Genomic DNA, 25,132 nt, shown 5'->3' with positions numbered 1-25,132 from the left:
AATAACTAACCTTCGAGCTCTAGTGGAATTCCCTCTCAACCATTACCCAATCCTAAGGGTGGTATTAATGCCATCACCCTAAGGTCCGGAACCACACTGTAGGAGAGGAACCAGGAGGAGCCAAGCCCACCAGAACACGCCTCAGCTGAAGAGGTAGTGGAAATAGAAGATGTTGAAGAGGAAGAGGACATACAGGACATAGCTGAAGAAGAAGTGCAACCACAGGAGGAAGCATTAAAAGGCGTAGACACTGCAGAAGACACCACTCCTATTTCATTTCCACAACTTGCAAGGAAGCCCAGGAAGCAGCTGGAACCTGATCCAAAAATAGTAGAGATATTCAAAAAGGTTGAGGTAACTGTTCCCCTTTTTTATGTTATTCAACAGGTACCTAAATATGCAAATTTTCTAAAAGATTTATGTATACATAAGGATAAAATTAATGATATAGAAACTATTCCTTTAGGAAGTTCCATATCTGCTTTAATGGGAAGTTTACCTAAAAAGTGTAGTGACCCAGGTCCTTGTATAGTTAATTGTACTATTGGTGGTGTGATAATTTCTGAATGCATGTGTGATTTAGGAGCATGTGTAAGTATAATACCTTTGTCTATATATGATGTTTTGAGGCTTCCTCCCATAAAAAGGTCGGCAGCTCGTTTTGTGTTAGCAGATAAAAGCATTATTATAGTGGTTGGAGTTGCTGAAGATGTACTAGTAGGCATTAAGGGACTCACGTTCCCCACTGATTTTTATATCCTGGAAATACCCTAAAATGACTCAGACAAGCCATCATCAATCCTACTCGGAAGACCATTCCTGAAGACCTCAAAGTTTAAATTAGATGCTTTTTCAGGAACATACTCTTTTGAAATAGATGGCAGAGTAGTAATCTTCAATCTGAATGGAGTTATGAAGCATCCTCCAGAGGATCATTCTATCCTCAAGTGTGACATCATAGATGAAACCATGGCTGAAGTCCATTAGGAGGAATTTGAAGAGAAGCACACAGGACAAGGTCCAAGTGTGGGGACACTCTCAGAGGACAATGACAGTGCCTTACCACTGTTACCAGCTCCAGACAACCCAGAGCCTGAACATGATCAGAAGTTAGAATTAAAACCCCTTCTCCCATACCTCAAATATGCTTACCTTGAAGACGGGCAGAAGTTTTTGGTTATCATTGCAAGGGAACTCACTTCTCAACAGGAAGAGCAGCTACTTGGTGTGCTGAGGAGGCACAAGAAGGCAATTGGTTGGAGTTTGGAAGACATAGTAGGCATAAACCCTCAAGTCTGTGAGTATAGAATATTTTTAGAAGAGGGAGCAAGACCTGTCCGTCAACCCCAGAGAAGACTGAACCCCACTATCCTAGAGGTTGTCAAAAAGGAAGTGACCAGACTACTAGAGGCAGATATCATCTATCCCATCTCAGACAGTGAATGGGTAAGCCCAGTACAAGTGGTACCAAAGAAGTCTAGAGTCACTGCAGTGAAGAATGAGCATGGAGAGCTCCTGACAACCAGAGTTCAGAACGCATGGAGGGTCTGCATTGACTACAAACACCTCAACCAAGCAACCCGTAAGGATCACTATCCTCTCCCATTCATTGATCAAATGCTGGATCGCCTGTCAGCTAAATCGCATTATTGTTTTCTAGATGGTTACACAGGTTATTTCCAGATTCATATAGCTCCTGAGGATCAGGAAAATACCAATTTACATGTCCTTTTGGGACTTATTCTTACAAGAGAATGCCCTTTGGCTTGTGTAATGCACCCGCTACTTTCCAAAGGTGCATGATGAGTCTTTTCTCTGATCTTATTGAGGACTGTATGGAAGTTTTTATGGATGATTTTAGTATTTATGGCAATTCCTTTAGCCTTTGCTTAGATGGATTATCTAGAGTATTAGATAGATATGTCAGTACAAACCTGGTATTAAATTTTGAAAAATGCCACTTTATGGTTAAACAAGGGATTGTACTAGGACATGTTATGTCTAATACTGGCATTTCTGTAGATCCAGCAAAGGTGGATGTTATTTCTAGTTTACCTTACCCCTCTTCTGTGAGGGAGGTCCGTTCTTTCCTTAGCCATGCAGGTTTTTACAGGAGGTTCATTAAGGACTTCAGTAAGGTAGCACTTCCCTTATCCAGGCTACTGCAGAAAGATATTGGGTTCGAGTTCAGTGAAAATTGCAAACAGGCGTTTGATAAGCTGAAGGCTGCATTGACTCAAGCTCCAATTGTGAGAGGACCAGACTGGAGCCAACCTTTTGAAATAATGTGTGATGCTTCCAACCATGCAGTAGGAGCAGCACTGGCTCAACGTGATGGTAAGGATCCTATTGTTATTGCTTACGCGTCTAAAACTTTGGATGCCGCTCACTCGAATTACACTACTACTGAGAAAGAGCTTCTTGCTATTGTTTTTTCTCTGGATAAATTCTGAGCCTATTTACTTGGTACTAAAGTAGTAGTGTATTCAGACCACGCAGCTCTAAAGTATTTATTATCTAAAAAGGAGTCCAAACCAAGGCTTATACGTTGGATACTGCTATTACAAGAATTTGATTTAGAAATTAAGGATAGGAGTGGTAACCAGAATCTAGTGGCAAACCACTTGAGTCGCCTTGAGCACATTACAGATGACTCCACTCCTATAGTTGATAATTTTCCATTTGATAATCTGCAAGCAGTATCTGCGATAGTCCCTTGGTATGCACCTGTAGCTAATTATCTAGTTAGCCGCACCTTTCCTCCAAATTTTTCTAAGCATCAAAGGGACAAGCTGAAAAGCGAGTCTAAATATTATATATGGGATGACCCATATTTATGGAGATGTAGAGCTGACCAGGTAATTAGACGGTATGTGCCTCAATCAGAATTCAAGTCCATCTTAGAGGCCTGCCACTCATCTGAGAGTGGAGGACATTTTGGCCCTCAAAGAACTGCTAGAAAAATCTTAGACTGTGGATTCTGGTGGCCTACTCTTTTTAAGGATGCTGCTGAATTTTGTAGATCTTGTTTTCCATGCCAAAAATTTGGTAATATATCCAGGAAGGATGAGATGCCTCAACAGATTATGCTTTTCTGTGAAATTTTTGATGTTTGGGGCATTGACTTCATGGGTCCATTTCCAAATTCTAATGGTTATTTCTATATATTGTTAGCTGTGGATTACGTTTCCAAATGGGTGGAAGCAATTCCTACCCACACTGATGATGCTAACACTGTTGTTTCCTTTGTGAGAAACCATATTATTGGTCGCTTTGGATCACCACGAGCAATCGTGAGCGATCAAGGCACCCATTTTTGTAACAGGAGACTAACAGGACTAATGAAGAAGCATGGGATAATTCATAAAGTTGCAACAGCCTACCATCCTCAGATTAATGGGCAAGCTGAGGTGTCAAATAGAGAGATAAAGCGTATCTTGCAGAAGATAGTCAAACCTCATAGAAGAGACTGGAGCACCAGGCTACAAGATGCACTCTGGGCATACAGAACAGCATACAAAACACCCATTGGAATGAGTCCTTTCCGCTTAGTTTATGGAAAAGCTTGTCATCTCCCTGTTGAAATAGAGCATAAAGCCTTTTGGGCAGTAAAAGAATGCAACAAGGGAATTGAGAGAGCCGGAGCTGAAAGGAAGTTGCAACTGCAGGAACTGGAAAGCCTTCGCCTAGAAGCTTATGAGAACTCAGGACTATACAAGGAGAAGATGAAGGCTGTACATGATCAGCATATCAAGAGGAAAGAGTTCCAACCTGGGGACTTAGTCCTCCTTTACAAGTCTCGACTAAGGCTCATGCCAGGCAAGTTGAGATCGAGATGGGAAGGTCCATACAGAGTAGAGAAGGCCGAACCGTACGGAGTTTATCACCTAAGCCATCCTTCAAGCTCTGAACTTATTAAAGTTAATGGACATCGTCTAAAGCGGTACCATGGCGAGAAGCTGAAGAAGAACAAGGAGCTCGAGATCTTCCTCTTGGAAGATCCCCACATAGTCGAAGACTGAGCTAGTGGAGCGTCCAACTTACGGACGTTAAAGCAAAGTGCTAGGTGGGAGACAACCCACCATGGTATGATCGTTCTTTTCCTTATTTTTAATTTTCTTATTCAATAACTCTTCTCTTCATTAGTACATTTCGTGCATCTGCATTCACATATTTTTAATTAAAAAAAAATCACCACGCGACGCGACCGCCTCGTTGACGCGTCCGCGTCGCAAGGACCTGGGAGACAATAATAATATGAACAGAGAGTTACGCAGGAGCAGGGCAGCAGGCGTGCCAATGGCACAAACCGTCCCACGCGACTGCGTCGCTGACACGACCACGTCATATGGGAATAATGGCCTCCCACGCGACCGCGTGCCCCACGCGGCCGCGTGACCTGAATTTCGACGTAACAAGGGTGCACAGCCGAAAGTTGTGCTAGAGTGGTGCTGGACTGGCGCTGGACGCGTAGTCCCTCTCACGCGATCGCGTGCCCCACGCGACCGCGTCGTATCCCACTAATTGACCACTCACGCGATCACATTCCCCATGCGATCGCGTCACCCAAAATTTGGCACTAATATGATTTTGAACAGAGAGTTGTGCGAGTGCGAGGCTACCTTTGCACCATTAGCCTAAAACGGGTCACGCGACCGCGTGACCGACGCGACCGCGTCATTGAGTTTAAGCGCAAGTCGCGCGACCACGTGCCCCACGCGACCGCGTCGATTGCGCCGCACAGTTTTCCTAATTTGCCAATTATCATATCTTTTTCTCCCCAAATCCTATTTTCTCTTTTCCCTCCTTATTTCTTCTCCCTTCCTTCCTCCCTTCTTCCTTCTTTCTCACTTTTTACACTTTCTCTCTCTCTCACCTCCATTAACAAGGTTTTTCTTTTTCTTCTCTCCTTACTTTTCTATTTTTCTTCTTATTTTTATATGTTATCTTCTTTTCTTTCTTTTTACCTTCATTATTCCTATTCTCTTTTTCTTTCTTTTTCCTTTTTACTTGGTGTTCTCAATTTATGTGAGTCATTATTTATTATTATATGCTTGTGGATTGTTGTAAATTTATTTGACAATTATACATTGCTTTTTAAGGGATTACTTGCATGTTCCAATTCTTATTTTCAAGAGCCTCTTCTACATGCATGCTATGCGTTTGTGAAAAAGCCTATATGGCATTATGAACTTCTCTACATTTTTCTACTCTAATATTCAATGCTTGCTTTTCACAATTTTCCTTTACTATTTTATTAATTGAAATTAATTGTCAATACAAACGTGATGGTTTGTTACGAGTGATGTTTGATCTATGCTACTCATGTCCTTTGCCGGCATGCCAATAAACACCTTGCATTCACTTGTCATCATATGCACTAGCTTTTTTTTCCATTAATGAGTTTTCACATGTACTCATGAGCGTGTGTTAACTTCATTTACCTTTTAATGTGCATTTATAACCATCCTTTTCCGTTCTCTTCCTTGCTCTATCTCTGTAAACTTAATTTACTTTCTCTTCCCTTTTTAAGGATGGCCACCAAGAAAGGAAAAGAGAAAGTCATTCCCAAATCAACAGCAAGGAGAGGAACAAAGAGAGCATTAGTGGCAGAGCCTTCTTTCACCGCAGTCAAGCCCTCAACAAAAAAAATTAAGAGGATTATAAAGGTTGATGATAAAGAAAGAGCCTTCCCAGCAAAGGACACTGCGCGGTTTCCCAATCGCTACTGTGAGCAGATGTTCCCCATCCTGGCTGAAAGGAGTTACAACAACGAATACCTTCTTCTCTTCCCAAACCACATTGCTACATTTGTTGAGCCGCAGATTGCCCAAAGACAATGGGGTTTCCTACAAAGACAGCCAAGGCAGGTCAATCTTTCTTGAGTAGTCGAGTTCTACTCCAACTACCACTTACCAACCCTGCAATCTGTCTACGTCCGTCAGAAGCAAGTCCCCATTACAGAAGAGGCCATTCAAAAAGTTCTAAGTCTTCCCTCTGTTCCAGAAGGACTGGATGCCTTTCAAGAAGCCGCACTCAAGCGCCAGATGTACCAATTTGACTGGGATATTGTTCTCAGAGTTATCGCACTACCTGGCAGCCGTTGGATCTACGGATACCATCGTACCCGCCCTAAGGGAATTTCGGCTTCAGCACTTACCTTGGAGGCTCGCGTATGGGCACAGATCATGTCCCATTACGTCTTTCCGAGCACTCACGAATCCTCCTTCACTGCGGACATGGCCGTTCTACTATGGTGCATCCTTACAGACCAGCCTCTGAACCTACCAAGACACATCCGGAATGCCATGGGACACGTCCAAATTGCGGGCAACTTACCTTTCCCCGCCTTTGTCTCAGATCTTGTCTCAGCCACCGGAGTCTCCTACAGAGCTGGGGACACCAAAGCCATGCTTCCCCGGGATGATCAGTATGTCCCTAACGGGAAGTACCTTAGACTTCCAGCAGCCACTACCAGCCAGCCTACTGAACCAGTTGAAGATATTCCTTCTTCAACACCACAAGCACCCACTACTGATCAGCTGCTCTAGCAGATACTTGAAAAGTTGGATCGGCAAGAACACAAAGCTAAGATGAGAGAGCGTCGTAACAAGCGCCGATTCACATACCTCAAGGAGCTGATCATGGGAAAATTCAAGGACTCAGACACCCCGGACTCCACTTCCTTTACCAGCACAGGGAGTCATGATGGTCCCGACTGTGGAGATACTGCTACCAGCCCACCTTTGTTCTTGACAGATGGCACCGAGGACGGTGCAAAGCCTTAAGTGTGGGGAGGTCGGTCAGTACCTGACTTCCGGAGGTAATTTCTCTTCCCTAGCACCAATAAATTAGGATATTTAGTTAGATTTTTTCTTTTATAGAATAGGATAAATTGCATAGTAATAGATTAGTTGCATGCATGTTCTGCTTGATTGAAAAGACAATGAGTTTCTTCTAAGACTCTATCTTTGGAACAAAAATTTCACTAATTTTAATTAATTATTTTATGTTAAATTTGCTTGAAGTTGTATTTGGAACATGATTTTTGAGCTAAAGAACACACAACCTGTGAGATTTGAGCCTTTATGAATGGTTACATTATTTAACCATAATTATTTTATTCTTGTGTGTGTACTTCTCTATGATTGTAATCTACATTTTGTTTCATCATATATGTCCAATATTTATTATATCTATATGTTTGCACATGATTGAGGCCATTATTTGTTTAGCTCACTTATCCAAATAAAGCCTATCCTTTCAATTACCTTTGTTAGCCACTTTGAGCCTTTAAATCCCATTTGTTCTATATTTTACCACATTACTAGCCTTAAGCGGAAAAACAATTATATATCCCAAATTGAATCTTTGGTTAGCTTAAGATATAATTGTGCGTGTTATTTAAGTATGGAAAATTGTGGGAACAAAGTATAAAAAGGGAATGAGTCATGATAATATAATGGGAATTTGGATACCTACTCATGTGAAACTATAAGAATTAAAAAAATCTATGTGCATTGATAAGCTATGTTTATGTTTATGTTGAAAAAAAATAAAAATAAAAATAAAAATAAAAAAAATAAATAAGGGGACAAAATTACCCCAATGTTGAATTAAGAATTCAAGGATCAATGCATGTATGATAAAATCAAAATAAAAGGTTGATACATGAGTATGGATGTGAAAGAAAAATTCTGGGTAGCTAGGTATGAATTCTAAAGTTATATAGAAAATATATAGGTTATGTTAAAGCTTGGGTTAATTAAAGATTCAATTTATAAGCTTACTTAGCCATATGTATATCCTTACCCTTACCTTGGCCCCATTACAACCTTAAAAAAGACCTCATGATGTTTGCATTGGTATATTAAATGTTGTTGATTGGTTAGGAGAAGAACAAAAAAAAATTAGAGAGCATGATTAGAGAAGGATAGAGTGATGACCCTATACACTAGAGAGACTAGAGTGTACATACACCATCAGTGAAGGTTCCATGCTTGAATTTTTATGTTCCCTGCTTTCATGAGCTATCTTCTTGCATTTTTATCTGTTCTTACTGTATAAGAATTGAGTTAGTGGAATTTGATTTGTAATTGTTTTGAAGAGCTTATTTACTTTAGATCAAGTGGACAAAAATCATATAGTTGCATTCATATATATAGGTTGCATTGCATTTCATAGGTTTTACATGTTCTTACTCATTCATTTTATCTCCTTCAACTAAGCATGAGGACATGCTAATGTTTAAGTGTGGGGAGGTTGATAAACCACTATTTTATGGTTTATATTGTGTTTAATTGTGTGGTTTTATGATGATCTTTATCCACTTATTCATTAAATAAGCATGCATTTATAATTCCTTCCTAAAGTTATTGTATGATTGAAAACTTGCTTCCTAGGGACTTTAATTATGTATTTTATTTCTCTTTTATTCCATTCGATGCCGTGATCTGTGTGTTAAGCGTTTTAGGCTTTACAGGGCATGAATGAGTTGGAGATTGGAGAGGAAGCTTGCAAAAATGGAAGGAACACAAGAAATTGAGGAGATGACCAGCGAGAAGTGACGCGGTCGCATGGATGATGCGACCGCGCGAAGAAGAGGAAATCGCAGTGACGCGGCCGCATGAATGACGCGACCGCGTGACATGCGCGATCTGCATAATCTGCAGAATCGCTGGGGGCGATTTCGGGCCCTATTTTGACCCGGTTTTCGGCCCAGAAAAGCAGACTAGAGCCAGAGAACATGCAGAAACCAACAACAACATTCATTCCGCATAGTTTTAGTTTTTTAGATCTAGTTTTCCTCTCCTCTAGATTTTCTCTCTACACATTCATAGTTTTTAGGATTGGTTATGTTCATTATTTTTGCATTGGGATATTGAGAAGAGTTATTGCCTCATCAAGACTTCGACACTCTAGTTCGTTTTCTTTACTTGTCTCTTACTCTTCCATGTTCCTTAATTTACTTAATTTTACTGTTGGATTATTTTAGCATTTATTAATACAAGAATCACTTTTATTTTTGATTAATCTTTTGATCATTATTTATGATGTCTTTCTTTAATTCCTTTTCTTATGTTATGAATTTTATATTTACAATGAGCGAGTAGTCCCCTAACTTGATGGGGAGTTGATTGAAAGAAACCCTTGAAGTTGGGATGCTCAAGAGAGAGATTGTAGTTGGGTTTATTGTTGGATTGCTCTCTAGTCACTAACACCAATCCTCCCCAGAGCGGATTGAAACTTGTGGATAGAAATAGCATTCCAACTTGTTTAACTTTCCCTTACTTAGTGAGGGACAACTAAACAAAATAATCCCCAATTATCAATTAATCTTGATAGTACTGCAACAAGAATAGGGCTTCCAACTAATCAACTCCCAATCAAGGCTTTTATTTAAATTTATATAAATTCTCTAATTTAATTTTCTGCCATTCAACTCAAACCTTTTTGAAAACATCTGATTAATAAAATAGTACACTTTTCTGCAACTCGTTGGGAGACGACCTGGGACTCATACTCCCAGTATTTTGATTTTAATTTTTGTGACACCCTTTTTAAATTGACAAAGCGGATTTCTGGTTGGTTGAGAACTATACTTGCAACGCATATTTTATAATCATTCTTAACTCGCAAATTTCCGCCCGCATCAGTGAACATTAAGTTTGAGCTTCAGAACCTGGCATTATTAACCCCTTTAACGCTGATGTTAATGGCCACGTTAGTGCCACTAACGCCAGCGACGATGCCAGCGACCTTATCCTCTTCAAAGAAGCATAACTTGAGTTATATAGGTCCAATTGAGGTGCTTCTAGTTGCGTTAGAGTTGACATTCAGAGCTTTCCAACGGTGTATAATAGTCTATAGTGGGCATAAAATTAGAACAAACAATAGGCATCTTTAAAGCCCAAAAATACCAACTGGGTAGCAAGTCCTAACGTTAGTGCCACTAACGGCAGCACTAACACTAGCACCTGGACCTCAATTTGATTCACTTAAGTCTACTTCAAAGCTCAAGCAAGCAAGTCCACAATTGTCAACCAATCAAAGCCACAAGAAGCATCTAGGATTAGCTAATTTTTATTTGATTGTAATTTATTTTCCATTTCATTTCATTTTGTAATTTAGGAGAGCCTATATAAAGGCCTTAGTTTCTACATTCAATTCATTCTGGACGAGGCTGGAGAACACCATTGGGGGGGAGTATTCGGACCCTCTCTTCTCACCCACACTTCTTCCCTCTTCCACTTTCTTACTTGTAAATATTTTAGTTGTGAATCACTAGCTCTTTCCATTGGAAAAGAGAGCTCTATTGTTATTTGATGGATTAAATTATTTTTATTCTTCTTCTTCTCTTCATCTCTCTTTGATTTACTAGAAAGATTTCGTTCTTCATTCAATCATTCAATTGTCTTGGGAAAGAAAATGAATGTACTTGGATTTTGTGATTACCTTGGAAAAGGAATCATAGAACCATGCCTGAAATCTTTCTCACATTGGATTAGGTTTGGGGTTGGTCAGACATAGTGACATATAATTCTCCCAATACTTTGATCTATGAAGGTGTGTGGTATAATCAGTGACCAAACTTCATCTCTTCCCATGAGCAATTAGACTAAGGAATTAGGCAATTGTTCAAGTTTAGAGAGATTGAACTGCCAAGAAATTGGGATTCAATCACCTAAGATTGTCAAGAGATCAATGAGTTGCATGAATTGAGGAAGAGATGAAAGCAAATGATCCGGAGAATTCAATATCTCTCTATCCCAATGTTCATTTTATTTTTGGTTCTTACATTTACTTTATAGTCATTTACTTTCCTGCACTTTACATTCTCAGCACTTTACTTTCCTGTACTTCACATTTATGTCATTTACTTTCTTGCACTTTGTTGCTTTTCTTTACTTTTATGTCATTTACATTTTCTGTTCCTTATCACCCAATTATGCTTGTCTAACTAGAATAATCAACTAACCATTGATTGCTTAATCCGTTAATCTCTGTGGGATTCGACCTTTTGTGAGTTTTTACTTGACGACAAATTCAATATACTTGCCGAAGGGAATTTGTAGAGATACAGATTTCACACATCACTTGTGTGTTGGGCCTGCCTTACCTGCAACGTCCATTCATCTGTATATTAGGGGTGGCAAGTGGGGAAACCCGCCTTGCCCCGTCAGAAGCCCGCCCTTTGGCGGGCTGGCACGCTCCGTCCCGCCTAGTGAGGCAGTCCTAGAATCTCACCCCACTCTGCCTAACTGCAAGCTGGTAGGTTGGCGGGCTAAGCCCACCAAATATCCTCTTTTTTTTTTTTACTATTAACTACTAAATAATATATATAATTTCACAACCATATTAATAAATTTATAATTTCTAAAGCATAAAAAAAATATATTTTTTATATTCGCAAATATTAAAGTCTTTGTAATTATAAATATCTAATAAACATAATTATAAACCAAGTTTTGATCCAAAACATAATTATAAATATTGTCTCCAAAGAAAAATAAACATAATCCAAAATATAATTATAAATATTGTCTCCAAAGCAATATAAACATAATTCAAAACACTCAATTTTCATCTTCATACTCTTGTAAGTTAGATTGGGAGAATTTGGATTTTGGATAAAAAATTATAAAAATACCCCTTTACAAAAAAAAAAAAACTAAGCCCGACGGAGAAGCCTGCCCCGCCCCACCAAAGCTCGCGGTTTAAGCGGTGCGGGTTAGGCGAGCTTTTACTTTTTGGCGGTCCCAATTTTCTATCCCGTCCCGCCTATTTTAATGGGTTACGCGGGTCAGGCCGGCAGATTTAGACCCTTTTGCCGCCTCTACTGTATATACACCAAAAAGATTTATTTTTAACAAAAATCACATTTTTTCCATATAGAAAAAATAGCACCTTTTTTGTCGAAAAAGGATAGTGAATTAGTGACCAATAAAAATACATGTCATCTCTGACGCACATAGACAATTATTGCAACTCTCACTTCATTAATAACAAGTCTTCCACTGACTTCGCTTACAAAGTCTTCTTCAATTCCTGGCAACACAGACTACTCTTTGCTTGCTTTAATGCTGTAAAAGTAATTGGTGGCTTGGACTGGAACTTCATCAGTACACAGGTTTTACTGTTTTCTTTTCTCTTTTTTTTATTAACTTTTTCCTCACTGTTTATTATTTACTGTAAGTGTATTTTCTTTTTTTCTTTTTTGTTTTTAACTCATCACACACTCCGCTTGATCCTGAATTCTTCCTAAACCAGGTGCAAATATTCCTAGCAAATGCTTTCATATAGTTCGTTAATTATATAGTATGGCACATATGTGTTAGTTCTAAACACAAAACAATAACTTGTGCATGAACGGCGTATAGCAAGTTGGGTCGAACATTTATTTGGATCATTGTGCAGTTAATCTAAGGTTCAGAGTGTGTCTAATTGTTTTCTTTCAGGCTTCAGAGGATTTAGGAGAGTAGATCCTGTCACTTCTCTATCTTTGAATACATAATTAAATTCCATTGTCTAATTCTTTTGTTTATGTTGGTGGATACTAAAGTGAACCAACGCAACTAAAATTTAAGTGTAAAATGAGAGTGGAATTGAACACAATATTTTATCGTCAGGCAGTATTAAAAATAATATAATTAAATAAAAATATTATAAACTTTTAAATATAAAGAGAATTCTTTATTTGTGTATGTGAGGAGAGATGACAATCGATCTGTATAGGTTGAGAATTTTTATCTATTCTATCTCTGTTTAGTAAAATGTCCTTTATTTTCGTTTTAGAAAAAACTACCAAAAAGTACCCATAAAGTTTACAAACGCTGACAAAAAGTATCCAAATCTTAATTTTTTGTTAATTTTTTAATAAAATTCCTAAACTACCCTACACTCAACCTCAAGTCACTTTTTCAACCTTTCATAACTCAATTTACAGCAACTCTTGCCATGGAGTCCAAAATTACTCCTACAACAAACTAGACCAAAATCAATGGTAGTGGTGGTGGTGGTAGAGGATCGGACCTCAACTGATTCACTCATAAGTTTATAATCTATACCCAAACCAAATTAATCAAACACCAACAAATACTCAAAACATAAAAATTTTCAAATCCATTCATCCAATTTCAATTCACTTTAGCAAAACTAGAAATAGAAAAAGCCATCAACCATAAAAAATCAACAAATCCATTCATCCAATTTGAAATTTATTTCAGCACAAATCAGAAGTAGAAGTAGCCATCAACTGAATCTTCTGTAAATCAATCTCAGCCTTCATAAAAAATAGAAGCAGATTTAAAAAAAATAGAACAATATCATTTTAGTAGTAACTAAATCAATTTCTGAAAAGAAGAAAAATAAAATAAAAATATTTTAAAAAAAGAAATACCTTTTTCTTCGCCGGCCGACTGTAACATCGTCAATGACAGAACCTCCATCCACAGTGCCGCCTCCCTTTCTTCTCTGATTTCTCTTTACCGAACCCGCTTTCTGCATGCAAGAGTACCACGACCCCTCTCTCTTCTCAGGTGTGCGACGACGGTGTTCTCCTCGACTGGGTCAGACTCGTCACGACGATGTTCTCCTCGGCTGCAACAGGCGCGCCACGGCAGCATTCTCCTCAGGTTGGGTCACAGGTGTGCGATGAAGGTGTTGTAGTCACCTTAATATTGAGAGGGAGAAGCAGTGAGAGGGGAAGAGATTGGCGGTAATGGAGTAGGTGAGTGGCAGACGACAATGAGGAAGTAGGAGGAGAGTTTCTGTGACTATGTGAGAATTTTTGAGGGATAAGTGAGGAGAGAGGAAGAAGAGAAGAGAGGGAGTGACGGTAGAATGGGAGTAGGGTGGGGTAGTTTAGGAATTTTATTAAAAAATAAAAAAAATTTGGATTTGGATACTTTTGTCATACGAAACCCATCTTTCATGGGTACAGCATTAATTTCCTTAGTTTATGGATACTTTTGTCAGCGTTCATAAACTTCATAAGTAATTTTGGTAATATTTCCTTTGTTTTATTTTTATCATGTGTTCTTATTTATTTTTTTTCTGCAGAGAGAAAGCCAATATCTGCTGATATCTATAAATATTATTAAGTTTTATTTTTTTTTAAATAAAACACAACCATGATAAAAATTTTACATAATTTAATTAAATATATCCAATTAAATATAATTTAAATACAAATTTAATATAATAATATACACATAAAATTTTTAATATATAAATTAAAATAAAATAAACTAAAATTATTTACCTAACTTTTATATATATATATATATATATATATATATATATAAATATTTAAGTAATTTTTTTGGCAAAAATTTTGTAAATTCCTGTAAAACGAGTACCTTAATCTCCACTCCGTTAAGGTTTTTTTTTTTGTCGTGGGTGTGGATTTTTTTTCTATCCCTATGTGTGCATCCTGTGGGGGCAATAATGAAGCCCAAGAGAAAAGAAAGAGAGAGCAGCTTGAGATAGTAACTAAAGAGAGCGTTTGCCGTGAGTGGCAGTGGCTCGTGTATCCTGAGTGTATTTTTAATATAATTGAAGCAAGAAAATTTAAGTTTTATTTGATAACAATTTATTAAACTAAATCATTTACATTTTAATTTTATGGAATTATAATATTTAAAGATTGCATATGCAAAAGTAACTTTCACGTTATTATAAAAACCGCTATAAGAAATTAGCGGATTAAGTTTACACGTAAACTGCTAGAGAGGTATAGCAGTTTCGTTTAAACACAACAAAGAAGAAATTGCGACTAATAGAATTAGAATTTTGTATAAATATCCGCATATTCGATTCGCATATCTGTAAAAATAAAAAAAATAAATAAGTAATTTTTTTTATATTTTATTTCAACTAATAATTATCATATATGTTGTATTATTTTAATTTATTATTTAAAATGTATGTTTAATATTATTCTAAGATTAAACATATTTAAAAGAATAGAAAAAATAAATTTTATTGATATTTTTTTAATAAAAATAAATTTTTAAAAATATTTTTGTGTTTTACAAATATATCCGATATCTGATGTACAAATGTGAGGATTGAATCGCATCCAAGCTTAATAACTGCGGATATTAAATTCGATCCGATCCTCATTCACTCCTAATTAGTTTTAGATAATTCTTTTTCCTATGTTTTATATGTTTTTTTTTTAGGATTTGAATGATTTTTTATGTTATGTTTTGGAGTTTTTTTTTTTTTGAAATTTAGAAGTTTCTTTTAAAAGAAGAATTAGAATTTGCATAGTAAATAATAAAAAGTGAATTAGAATAAGAAGAGATAATTAATAATTATTAATTTTATATTTTTTAAAAAATAAAATTTAAATAATTATTAATTAATAATAATTAATTAGTATAAAATATAATTCAAAAATACTTATTAGTTTATTGTTGATTAGATCTATTAATTTCCTCAGCAGAATTGTTATATATTTGGTTGGAAACAACAAAACCATATTTGGTTGCATGAATAGCGATAAGCATGTAAGATATTGTGTCATAGACTCATAAAAAGATACGAGTGAAAAAATTTACGAAAAGAAATACAGGAAAAAAATTGTTTGGACCAATGCTTACTTACTCCTTTTATATAAGGTGCTTGCTTATGCAGAGAGTAGGGAAAAAAATAAATCAAATCAGTTCATTGATAAGTTTAAATTCGAGTTATTTAAAGCTCAATAAGTTAAATTCGTAAGATTATGAGTCGAGTTTGAATATGAAATTGAACTCATAAATTAAATCAATTAAACTTAGATAAGCTCAACTTATTAGTTCATGAGTAGCTTGATTTTATATATATAAATAAAATTATTAATACATATATTTTATATGTATTTAATCTATACTTTTAATATATATATATATATATATATATATATATATATTAAGATGAATTTTATTTAAGCCTCCCTAAAATAATATGTAAATTATTTTTTGTGATATGTTACATCTTAATTGAATATTTGTTTTTAATTTGAATTATTATCTTAACCATAATTAGATTATATTGTAATTAAATTTTTTAAAAAGAATAAATATATAATTTATTAAAAGATTAGAAACTGATTTTTTTTTTTAATTTTCCAAATCACGTTAACGGTGGCCTTAATTCTAAATTCTTCTTTTTCATTCTCTCTCAATGTCACTCAACAACTTTTCCCCACCAATCAGCCTCTCCTAAAGTCTCACAAAGCTGAACTCCAGAGTCCAGACGTCACGATTGTCCGCCGACTCCTCTGATTCGTCTCACCAGCTCCGGTGTGTCTCCAACATTGCATCGTCCGGCTCCCCTGCTCTGTGTCGTCGCGTCTCCTTGTTCCGGTGCGTCTCTCGTCGTCGCGTCCTCGACCGTCACTGCTATATCATCTCTGGCCAGAGTCTACTTCGCCGTGTTTACACATGTTGGTTTTCTTTCTTCTCTGTGTTTTTGAAACTTCCTATCAATCTTTTTTAATTATTCAGTTGGCTTATAATTTGATTACAACCAACGAGACGGTGCTGCTTGAGAGGCGCAACGAGGATGAAAGAATAAGGGAAGAGCGAAAGGCTGAAAGCCATTACTGAGGGTTAGAATACATCTTTTGAAAATGATTTGAGGAAAAGGCCATGTTTCGAATTTTAATACTTTAAAAAATTGTATAATTACCCATTTTAAAAACTAATTTAATTATAAAATAGTTTAATCGTGGTTAACTTAATAACTAATTAAAAAGTGATATGATAGAATTCATCATATATTAATGATCTTAATTATTTAAAATTAAGTATATTTACTTTTAAACTTAAAAATAGACTCGATTATTAATAGATCGAATTGTGAGACAAACTCAATTTTTGGCTAAACTCGTCTAAGTTCTAACCCTAGCTAGACATACAGAAGGACGAAAAAAAGAAAACACATGTGGGTCTCTTTTTTCCTCTTATTATAACCCAAAAACAAAAAAAAAATACAAAGCACGTCTCTGTATATGCCATGTACTCTTGTAATATATGTATGTGAGTGTGAATCTTTATATAATTTCGAGTATGTCCTAGTTTTTCCGTTTTCCAACATAATACTTTTATATTTAGACACATTTGGTTTGGATTTCTCTTTTATTTACGTTTTCAGTGTTTTTGTGTGTGTGCAATTTCTTTAATATTTTATGAGAAATGCTATTTGCTGGTTTTCTTATTAAGTTGTTACCTTCTCTTTGGTTATCAGCTACTTAGACTCACATGACTTGTATTATGGAACATAGACACACTTAAAAACATATCGAATGTGTTGTTTTCTCTATGAAATAATACAGAGTAAACATGGCTAACTTGGAAATAGAAGAGGAGCCAATGCTATCATCAAATGCACAATCATCCCATGAACTCAAGTATTCTAGTTTCCGGAGGATCCTATCAAGGAGACGAAGCGCATCCATGTACATTCCCATGGTGTCTATGGAGCCATATTACAACAGAGAACCAAGTCTTGGAGAGCATAGTCGTCGTCAACTTAACAGCGTTAGAACCTTCCCGCCCAAGATTGATGAACTATATGCCACCCTTGGAACCCAAAATATTTTCAAACAGAGTGGAGTTACTGTGACTGAAAACAGTGAAAACAACTGGGACGACAACTATGATTGGGAACACACACCACCCGCAGTGAGCGTTGGGCAACAGGGATTGATTTGTAATAATTATTTTTGTATTAGGGTCGGTACTCATGATAATGCTCACCAAGGAATTCCAAGAACTCCCAGTAGATTTGATCAAGAGGTATATACTTGTTTCTTCTTTAGGTAGATTATTTGTGATCTTTTTCTTTTTTTTTTTAACATTTATTAAATAGAGTTTAATTTTATGTAAAATCTTACCTTTAGTAATTTTCAGCTATCAACTTCTTACAAAAATAATTACAGATAAGTTTTTGTCTTTATTTTAGTATACTCAATTATTAAAGTTTTACACTGGCATTCAATTACATCCTTTTATGATTTTTATAACTATTTTTATTTATATGATATTATGTAATTAGATGTATGGATAAAATCGAGTTAAACCTCACTTTGGTCCTTGAGATTGGCAAGATCAGTGCAACTTGCCAATCTTAAGGATAGAAGAGGGCTTAACTCGGGTAAAATGACTTGACAGAAAACCAAAATTAAATTCTTATTCATATAACCAATTATGATTTTCGCCTCCCGCTATTTTGAAATTCACAGTACCACGATGACATTCATGGTGATGAAGAGGGTTTTGTCAAAAAAGTGTTATCATTCATCTCTTCATGTATTCCTAAAGTTATAAGCCCACACTCAAAACGCGTCAAGCAATGGAACAAGATTATAGCTATCTTTTGCTTGGTGGCAATATTTCTCAATCCATTATTTTTCTTCATACCGTATGTACAAAAGGTATAATTATTTTCCTGTAACTTAATTAGTTGCATAATCTTGCAAGTTGCAGTTACTAATCTTTCCCTAATACTCTTGATTTTCTCTATATATTTTCTGTTCATCCTGTAGGATTTCAATTGCATTGTTATCAACTGGACAAGGACAATACCACTTGTTGTACTTAGAAGCTTGAATGATTTAGTGTATTTCTTGAATATACTTCTTCAGGTAATCTCTTAGCAAAACCTTTTTATTAAAAACAAACATTTTGGTATCAAAAGAACAGAGTCTACAAACTCTCTTACATCTATCATATTGTTCATTAGATTAGTACATCATGGAACATTCTTAGGGATGATAAATAGGAAAATCCTATAATGTCTATTATTATCATGATTATAGTAGCTATGAAATTTTGGTTGCACTTAAAAAATATAATTCAAATTAAGGTAATGTTTTTTTTTATTTGATAACATTTTGAGAAAAAGAGACTGAAGTAGTAGACACTTCCATTTGTGTTTGAAGTCTTTTTTTTCTTAATTTATTGCACGATAACATAGAAGTTATGAATGCTACGATTGCTGTCATTATAATGAATGTCATGTATAATAAGGATTTATTGTGCAATTCTAACTCTATCAAGTTTCATCTTTACAGTTTAGGTTGGCTTATGTTTCTGCTAGTACTGGATCAAGGGTGATTGATATAGTTGACCATCCAAAAGAGATTGCTATGCATTATTTGCATAGCTATTTTCTTCTTGATTTATTTGTAGTGATTCCTTTGCCTCAGGTAAAATTTTCCTTTCTTTTGACATTTTACTTGCAACTGGTTTGAAAAGGTATAGAAGTTACTTTTTTTTTTACTTGTGACTTCTCAAAAAGTTATTATTATTTGATATAATTTTTAAAATTAACTTGTGATTTTCTAAAAATTTATTTGAAGTATTTATGAAAAAAAAGTGATTTTTTCTCTTTTAAAAATTATCTATCATTGTAAGTTTAAAATAAGTACTTCTACGACTAAGACTAAACACAAAATAATTTATTTATAAACACTTTTTATAACTTTTTATATTTTAATTTTTTTAAATTTTAATTAAGTTGTTTATCCAAACCACCATTAGTATTTTGCATATCCGCAGAAATATAGTACCGCTTCTTTTATGTGAATCGTGAGGTTTAAAAACCTGAACATGAATATAGGACTACTACTTTGAAAAGGATAGAATTTATGATGGGTTTATTGTGTTGTAATTCTAATGAAATATGTGCAGATAATAATATTGTTTGTGCTACCAAAGTACTTGGGTTCATCAGGAGCAAATCATTCAAAGAATCTTATATCTGCAGTGATCCTTGTGCAATACATTCCCAGATTATTCAGGTTCTTGCCATTGCTAATTGGCCAATCTCCAGCAGGAATCATATTTGAGTCAGCCTGGGCAAGTTGCACTCTCAATCTTCTCATTTTTATGCTCTCTGGCCATATTGTTGGCTCTTGTTGGTATCTCTTTGGACTTCAGGTGACTCAAAACAACCATAAAAATTAAATTCTTTATTTGGAGGAAGCTTAGTTTGATAATTGCTTAAAAGATAGAAACAATTTAATTGTTATCTCTATTGTGAAAAAAGAAAAGGACTCCAAAGCCTTCAATCATAAAGGTTTCATTAAAGGAAAACTAATACCTTTTGTTGCAGAGAGTTAATCAATGTTTGCTAGACGCTTGCCATAATGCTAAGATCATTGGTTGCATGAAATATGTGGATTGTGGAAAAGGACATTCCTCTCACCAGACACAAGATTTGTGGACAAACAACGTAAATGCCACATCTTGTTTGAATTCGTTGTCTGGGGCTTTTGATTATGGGATCTATGCCGATGTTGTTCGACTTACTACAGGAAGCAACTTGATCAAAAAATATTTGTATGCACTTTTTTGGGGCTTCCAGGTATAGTTCTTCTTCTATTGCTAATATTAATTGTAGGACTTCAATTTTAATATCATTGTTCTTTCTTCCTGAATACAGCAAATCAGTACTCTTGCTGGTAATCTAACCCCAAGTGATTTTGAGTTGGAAGTCCTTTTCACAATGATAATCATAGGATTGGGGCTCTTGCTTTTTGCGCTTCTCATTGGAAACATACAAAACTTTCTCCAAAGTCTCGGACAAAGGTAAAATTCTGCTCTTTCATTCCATGTCTTCCTTACTTGTTTCATCACAATGTTTCTCTTATTCCTCAACAAGTCAAATATTCAGAGTTCCCCATATACTCTGCTTTCACGTTATTGCTAAATAAAATAATGTGTTTGATGTGTTTTCATCCATTTTATTTACAGAACACTAGAAATGCAACTTAGAAGCCGTGAAGTTGAGCAATGGATGAACCAGTTTCACTTATCAGAAGATCTAAGAAAGTAAGAAGCCACGCAATGAAATTATTTCAACAAAGCACTTCCACATTGCCAAAATTATATTTGTCAATTGGGTAATTTGGTTCATTTTTTTTCCTTTTCCTTTTCTTCTTTTATGCGCAATAAAGATAAGCAATGTGTTATTTCAATGACACAGTCTCAAACTTAACTCAATTACCAATGTCGTCTATAAGGAGTAATGCGAGAAAATCAAATTTTTTTTAGTCAATGTCAATTTTTATAAAATTATTTTATTATTTTTAAATTTTAGATCATAAATCATAAACTCTTAATTCTAGATTCTAAATTATAAATCCTAAAAAATAATTGACTAAAGTTAGCCAAGTGAAATTTGATTCCCTGTATTTTGTCGTCTATAATATTAAATGCTATGAATACATAGTATGCCTTGTATTTTTCATTTTTATTTGGATTGCCTCATGAAAATGTTGACCATATTATATATAGACGAGTGAGAGAAAATATTTCTATAATGCAGGAGGATCAGACATGCCGAAAGGTATAATTGGGTGGCAACAATAGGGATGAATGCACAAATGCTTATGGAAAATATGCCAGAAGATCTACAGAGAGACATAAGACGTCATCTCTTCGAATTTATTAAGAAAGTAAGCACTATCTATAGCATATGATTTGTTATATACATATATTAACACTAATTAACCATCTTTACACTTAAAGTGAATCATAATTTTGGGATTTAAATGTTGGATAAACTTCATAATCTCACCCGGCCCTATGTTGAAAATGATCTATTTGTAGTATATTGTTCAAGTCCTTACTCCTTAGGAGCAGTTTGAAAAGTTTCTTTCGCCATAACATAACACTAGCATCATGTAGGTGCACTACAAGAAAAGAGAGTTATTTTAACATGATTTTTTTAACAGTTATAGTTAAACGTAAAAATTAATATATATTTTTGACAAATATCACAAATGTCAAATTTTTTATGTTTTTTTTTATGAATAATTCGATTATAGAAAATTACTCCTCAATTTTGACATTTTTTTGTTTTCAACTTACTCTATTATTCCTTTTCTTCGTTGAGCTCCGTCAATTTTAGCATCACACTGCTCTCAGTTTAGGATCATACTACTCATTTTTCATCTTCAAAATTTCAGTTTATTCTTCAGTTTCAAGATCTCATCTCATTCTTTGTTAAAAATTTTTGTTGAGAATTTTTTATAGTCAATAAGTGTCAAAATAAATAATATTTTTGACGGTTAATAAGTATCACAAAAAATATATTCTCAAATTTTTCTAATAAATTATTTTTGACGGCCAATATTTATTAAAATAAGATTTAAATTTTTTTTTACAATTACTTATATGTTAAAAATACTATTTTTTATAAAACTTTTATTAACATATTTTCATAGTTAAAATAGTGTCAAAATTTATTTTTTTGACGAATTTTATTTTTTTTGACACATAATAATCCTAAAAAATAGTCTATATTATTGTAGTTATATTATTGTAGTGGTGGTGAATAGATAAGAAACAATTTGAGAGAATATTAGGAACTAATATAAAAGAAAGAGTGAAAGGTGAGTAGAAGAAATAACTATAGATTAGACAAGAAGATTAGTAAGGTTGGACATATATATAATATCTTCCATCTTATTATAAAGTTAGTTATATAATTGCTACTTTTTATGTTGTAAAAAAATTAATTTGGTACTGAAATGGTAAAATATTAAAATTATAAAGAACATAAGTGTTTAGCTTATTATAGAATTGACTTTGATCTCAACTTTTATATATTATAAAAAGATAGAAAATAAATATAAATAGGTAGAAGATAGATTGATTTAACAATGTTTTATAACGTTAATTATAAATTTTTAAACCATAAGAATTTAACTAAAAATGAAGTGAGATTATATAAATATTTAATAAGGGTAATTAACTGTAAAAATCATTTTGAAGATAGGCCTATTTCATATTCATTGTAAAATGAAACAAAACCAATGGTAATTCAACATTAAACACTAGTCCATGTATATAAAAAAAAAAAGCCTTTAATTAAAGTTTTGTGAGGAAAAGCAAAAAGCTTGAGGATCTATATTTTATGCAGATTCGAATTTTCAGCTTAATGGATGAGCCTATTTTAGACGCCATTTGTGAGAGGCTTAGGCAAAAAGTATACTTCAAAGGAAGTACTATTTTGCATCCTGGTGATTTGGTAGAGAAAATGTTCTTTGTTTTGCGTGGGGAATTAAAGAGCATTGGCGAAGATGGAACTAGAGTTTTTTTAACCGAAAGGGATGCTTGTGGTGAAGAACTTCTAATATGGTGTCTTGAAAATTCTTCAGTTAGCACAGGTATAGTCACAGAAATATTCAATATTATGAAAACAACTTCAACTTTTTATTTAAGTATTTGAAATTTTAACTATACTACGTGTATATCAAAATCAACTACTAATATAAACTATATATAAAATACAAAATATATATTAAAATGAGTTAAACTATATATATATCTGTACACAAATATATAGTGAAGAGTGCTAGGGACCAGTAAGTTTTATGATTTGTAATCATCAATTAGCCATCATTAGTATTTTTAATCGTGTGAGATTACATCCAACGATATGATGGGATTACTCACTTTTCTTTTGATAGTTAAGTGCTGGCCAGATTTTAATAAAAGTGCTGATCCTCTCTACTTTCTCATACATAGTAGCTGATTTTGATATGTAAATAGTATTTTTGTTTAAATTTAGAAACGTGTGATTTATTTTATTTGTTTTATTATGATTTCTTTTTTTTTTGGAGTTAAGAAGGATCAAATTCTAGACATTTAGGTAAAAAAAATTCTGATATTATATTATGAATTTTTTTTAGATAAAAACTTAAAAATTAATAATAAGAGATGTATAAATGATTATATTTCTAATATTTTTTTTTATAATTTAATTTTTGTTGCAGATGGTAAAAAGGCATGGCTTCCTGGACCAAGATTACTTAGCAGAAGGACAGTAACGTGTTTAACGAATGTGGAGGTATATTCAATTGGAGCTGCTGACCTAGAAGCAATTACAATCCGTTTCACAAGATTCTTGCGAAATCCACCTGTTCAAAGAGCATTGAGGTCATTAAATTATCTTTTTATATTTTAATTTTTTACAGTTGGTTCGATGTCAGCCTCATCATTTTTTTTCTTTTTCATGGAGATTTCATATATAGATACTATCCACACCCTACAACTAGAACACTACTATTAGCTTAGTATGATCCTCATGAATAAATGAAAAATACTTAACCATAAGGATATTATAATTAATCTCATAGCCTCGTTACTGATATTTCTTTCGTCTTCGTTATTTTAACTTCTCTTTTTTAAACAGGGATAAACAGTTAAAATCGTCCTCATTTTTTTTAAATACATAATTATTCAAAAATTTTAAGTCAAATAGATAAGTAATTTGTCAAATTATTTATCACTTATAAAAATATTATTTTTATTGTATTTTACAATATTTTTATCATTATTAAAAGTGACGGATATTTTTTGTTAGCGTGTTAAAAAATCGGAGATAATTTTGATGGTTTATGTTTATGAATAGTGTAGATGAGTCCACCTTAGAGAGTTAAATAAATTCGTCGTCTCTAAAAAGTATTATTCTGTTACGTTCATGTGATTTCCGTTAGTATATTATTTTAAAATGCAGTATTACTGATGTAGTTTCTGATAATTTGTGATATTTAGATTTGAATCACCTTATTTGAGATCCGTTGCAGCAACACGGATTCAAGTTGCATGGAGAAAATACAGGGAAAGACAACTAAAACGTGCTCTCTCACAAGCAAATTATTATTAGAGATTAGGGTATAAATATTACAAAGAGGGTTGAACTCATCATGATCACATCCAATTTCCAAGTTAAGTAGTGGAAACTAGCTAGGAAGAATATTCAATTTTTGTTGCTTTGCTCAATTCTATCTTTCTAATTGTTCAATATTATAATATTGAATCCAAGATAAATTTTATTTCAATCCCGTTATGTTACCAATAACATTTCAACTAACTTTGACCAACTCTTATTTATAATGATATTTAATAGAAGTATTTTTGTAGATGTGTCTAATAAAAATATTTTTTTATGACTGTGTTTAATAGAAGTGTCTTTATAAATATATTTTTTAAATGTGTCTCTTTATATATATATTTAAAATATAATAATTAATCATTATTAGTAAAAAATTGACAAATAATATACTATATCCTATACTTTTTCATTTTATTTCAAGCCGAAATGTGGGTATCATATCACGAGGATTGAG

General features: G+C 34.0%; 1 protein-coding gene across 1 annotated transcript; it reads left to right on the top strand.

The window, feature by feature from the left end:
- The first annotated feature begins 11,958 nt into the window (after nt 1-11,958).
- Nucleotides 11,959-24,925, top strand: LOC112750822 (probable cyclic nucleotide-gated ion channel 20, chloroplastic). The gene is made up of 13 exons (XM_025799687.3): nt 11,959-12,130; nt 17,324-17,786; nt 18,233-18,424; nt 18,536-18,634; nt 19,064-19,198; nt 19,683-19,931; nt 20,107-20,358; nt 20,437-20,582; nt 20,748-20,825; nt 21,322-21,451; nt 22,921-23,167; nt 23,777-23,939; nt 24,558-24,925. Exons 2-13 carry the CDS (start codon nt 17,331-17,333, stop codon nt 24,667-24,669), a joined length of 2,259 nt encoding a protein of 752 aa, XP_025655472.1. The 5' UTR covers nt 11,959-12,130; nt 17,324-17,330; the 3' UTR covers nt 24,670-24,925.
- Nucleotides 24,926-25,132: the final 207 nt, after the last annotated feature.

This window comes from Arachis hypogaea, chromosome 15, assembly GCF_003086295.3.
Source record: "Arachis hypogaea cultivar Tifrunner chromosome 15, arahy.Tifrunner.gnm2.J5K5, whole genome shotgun sequence".
Classification (NCBI taxonomy): domain Eukaryota; kingdom Viridiplantae; phylum Streptophyta; class Magnoliopsida; order Fabales; family Fabaceae; genus Arachis; species Arachis hypogaea.
This window is presented reverse-complemented; position numbering and strand designations above follow the sequence as displayed.

Bases quoted from the DNA above. Each gene is read 5' to 3' on its own strand.
- LOC112750822 (XM_025799687.3), top strand. From the start codon at position 17,331: ATGGCTAACTTGGAAATAGAAGAGGAGCCAATGCTATCATCAAATGCA. The intron at 20,359-20,436 runs GTATAGTTCTTC...TCCTGAATACAG, and splicing joins CACTTTTTTGGGGCTTCCAG to CAAATCAGTACTCTTGCTGG. The intron at 21,452-22,920 runs GTAAGCACTATC...TATTTTATGCAG, and splicing joins TCTTCGAATTTATTAAGAAA to ATTCGAATTTTCAGCTTAAT.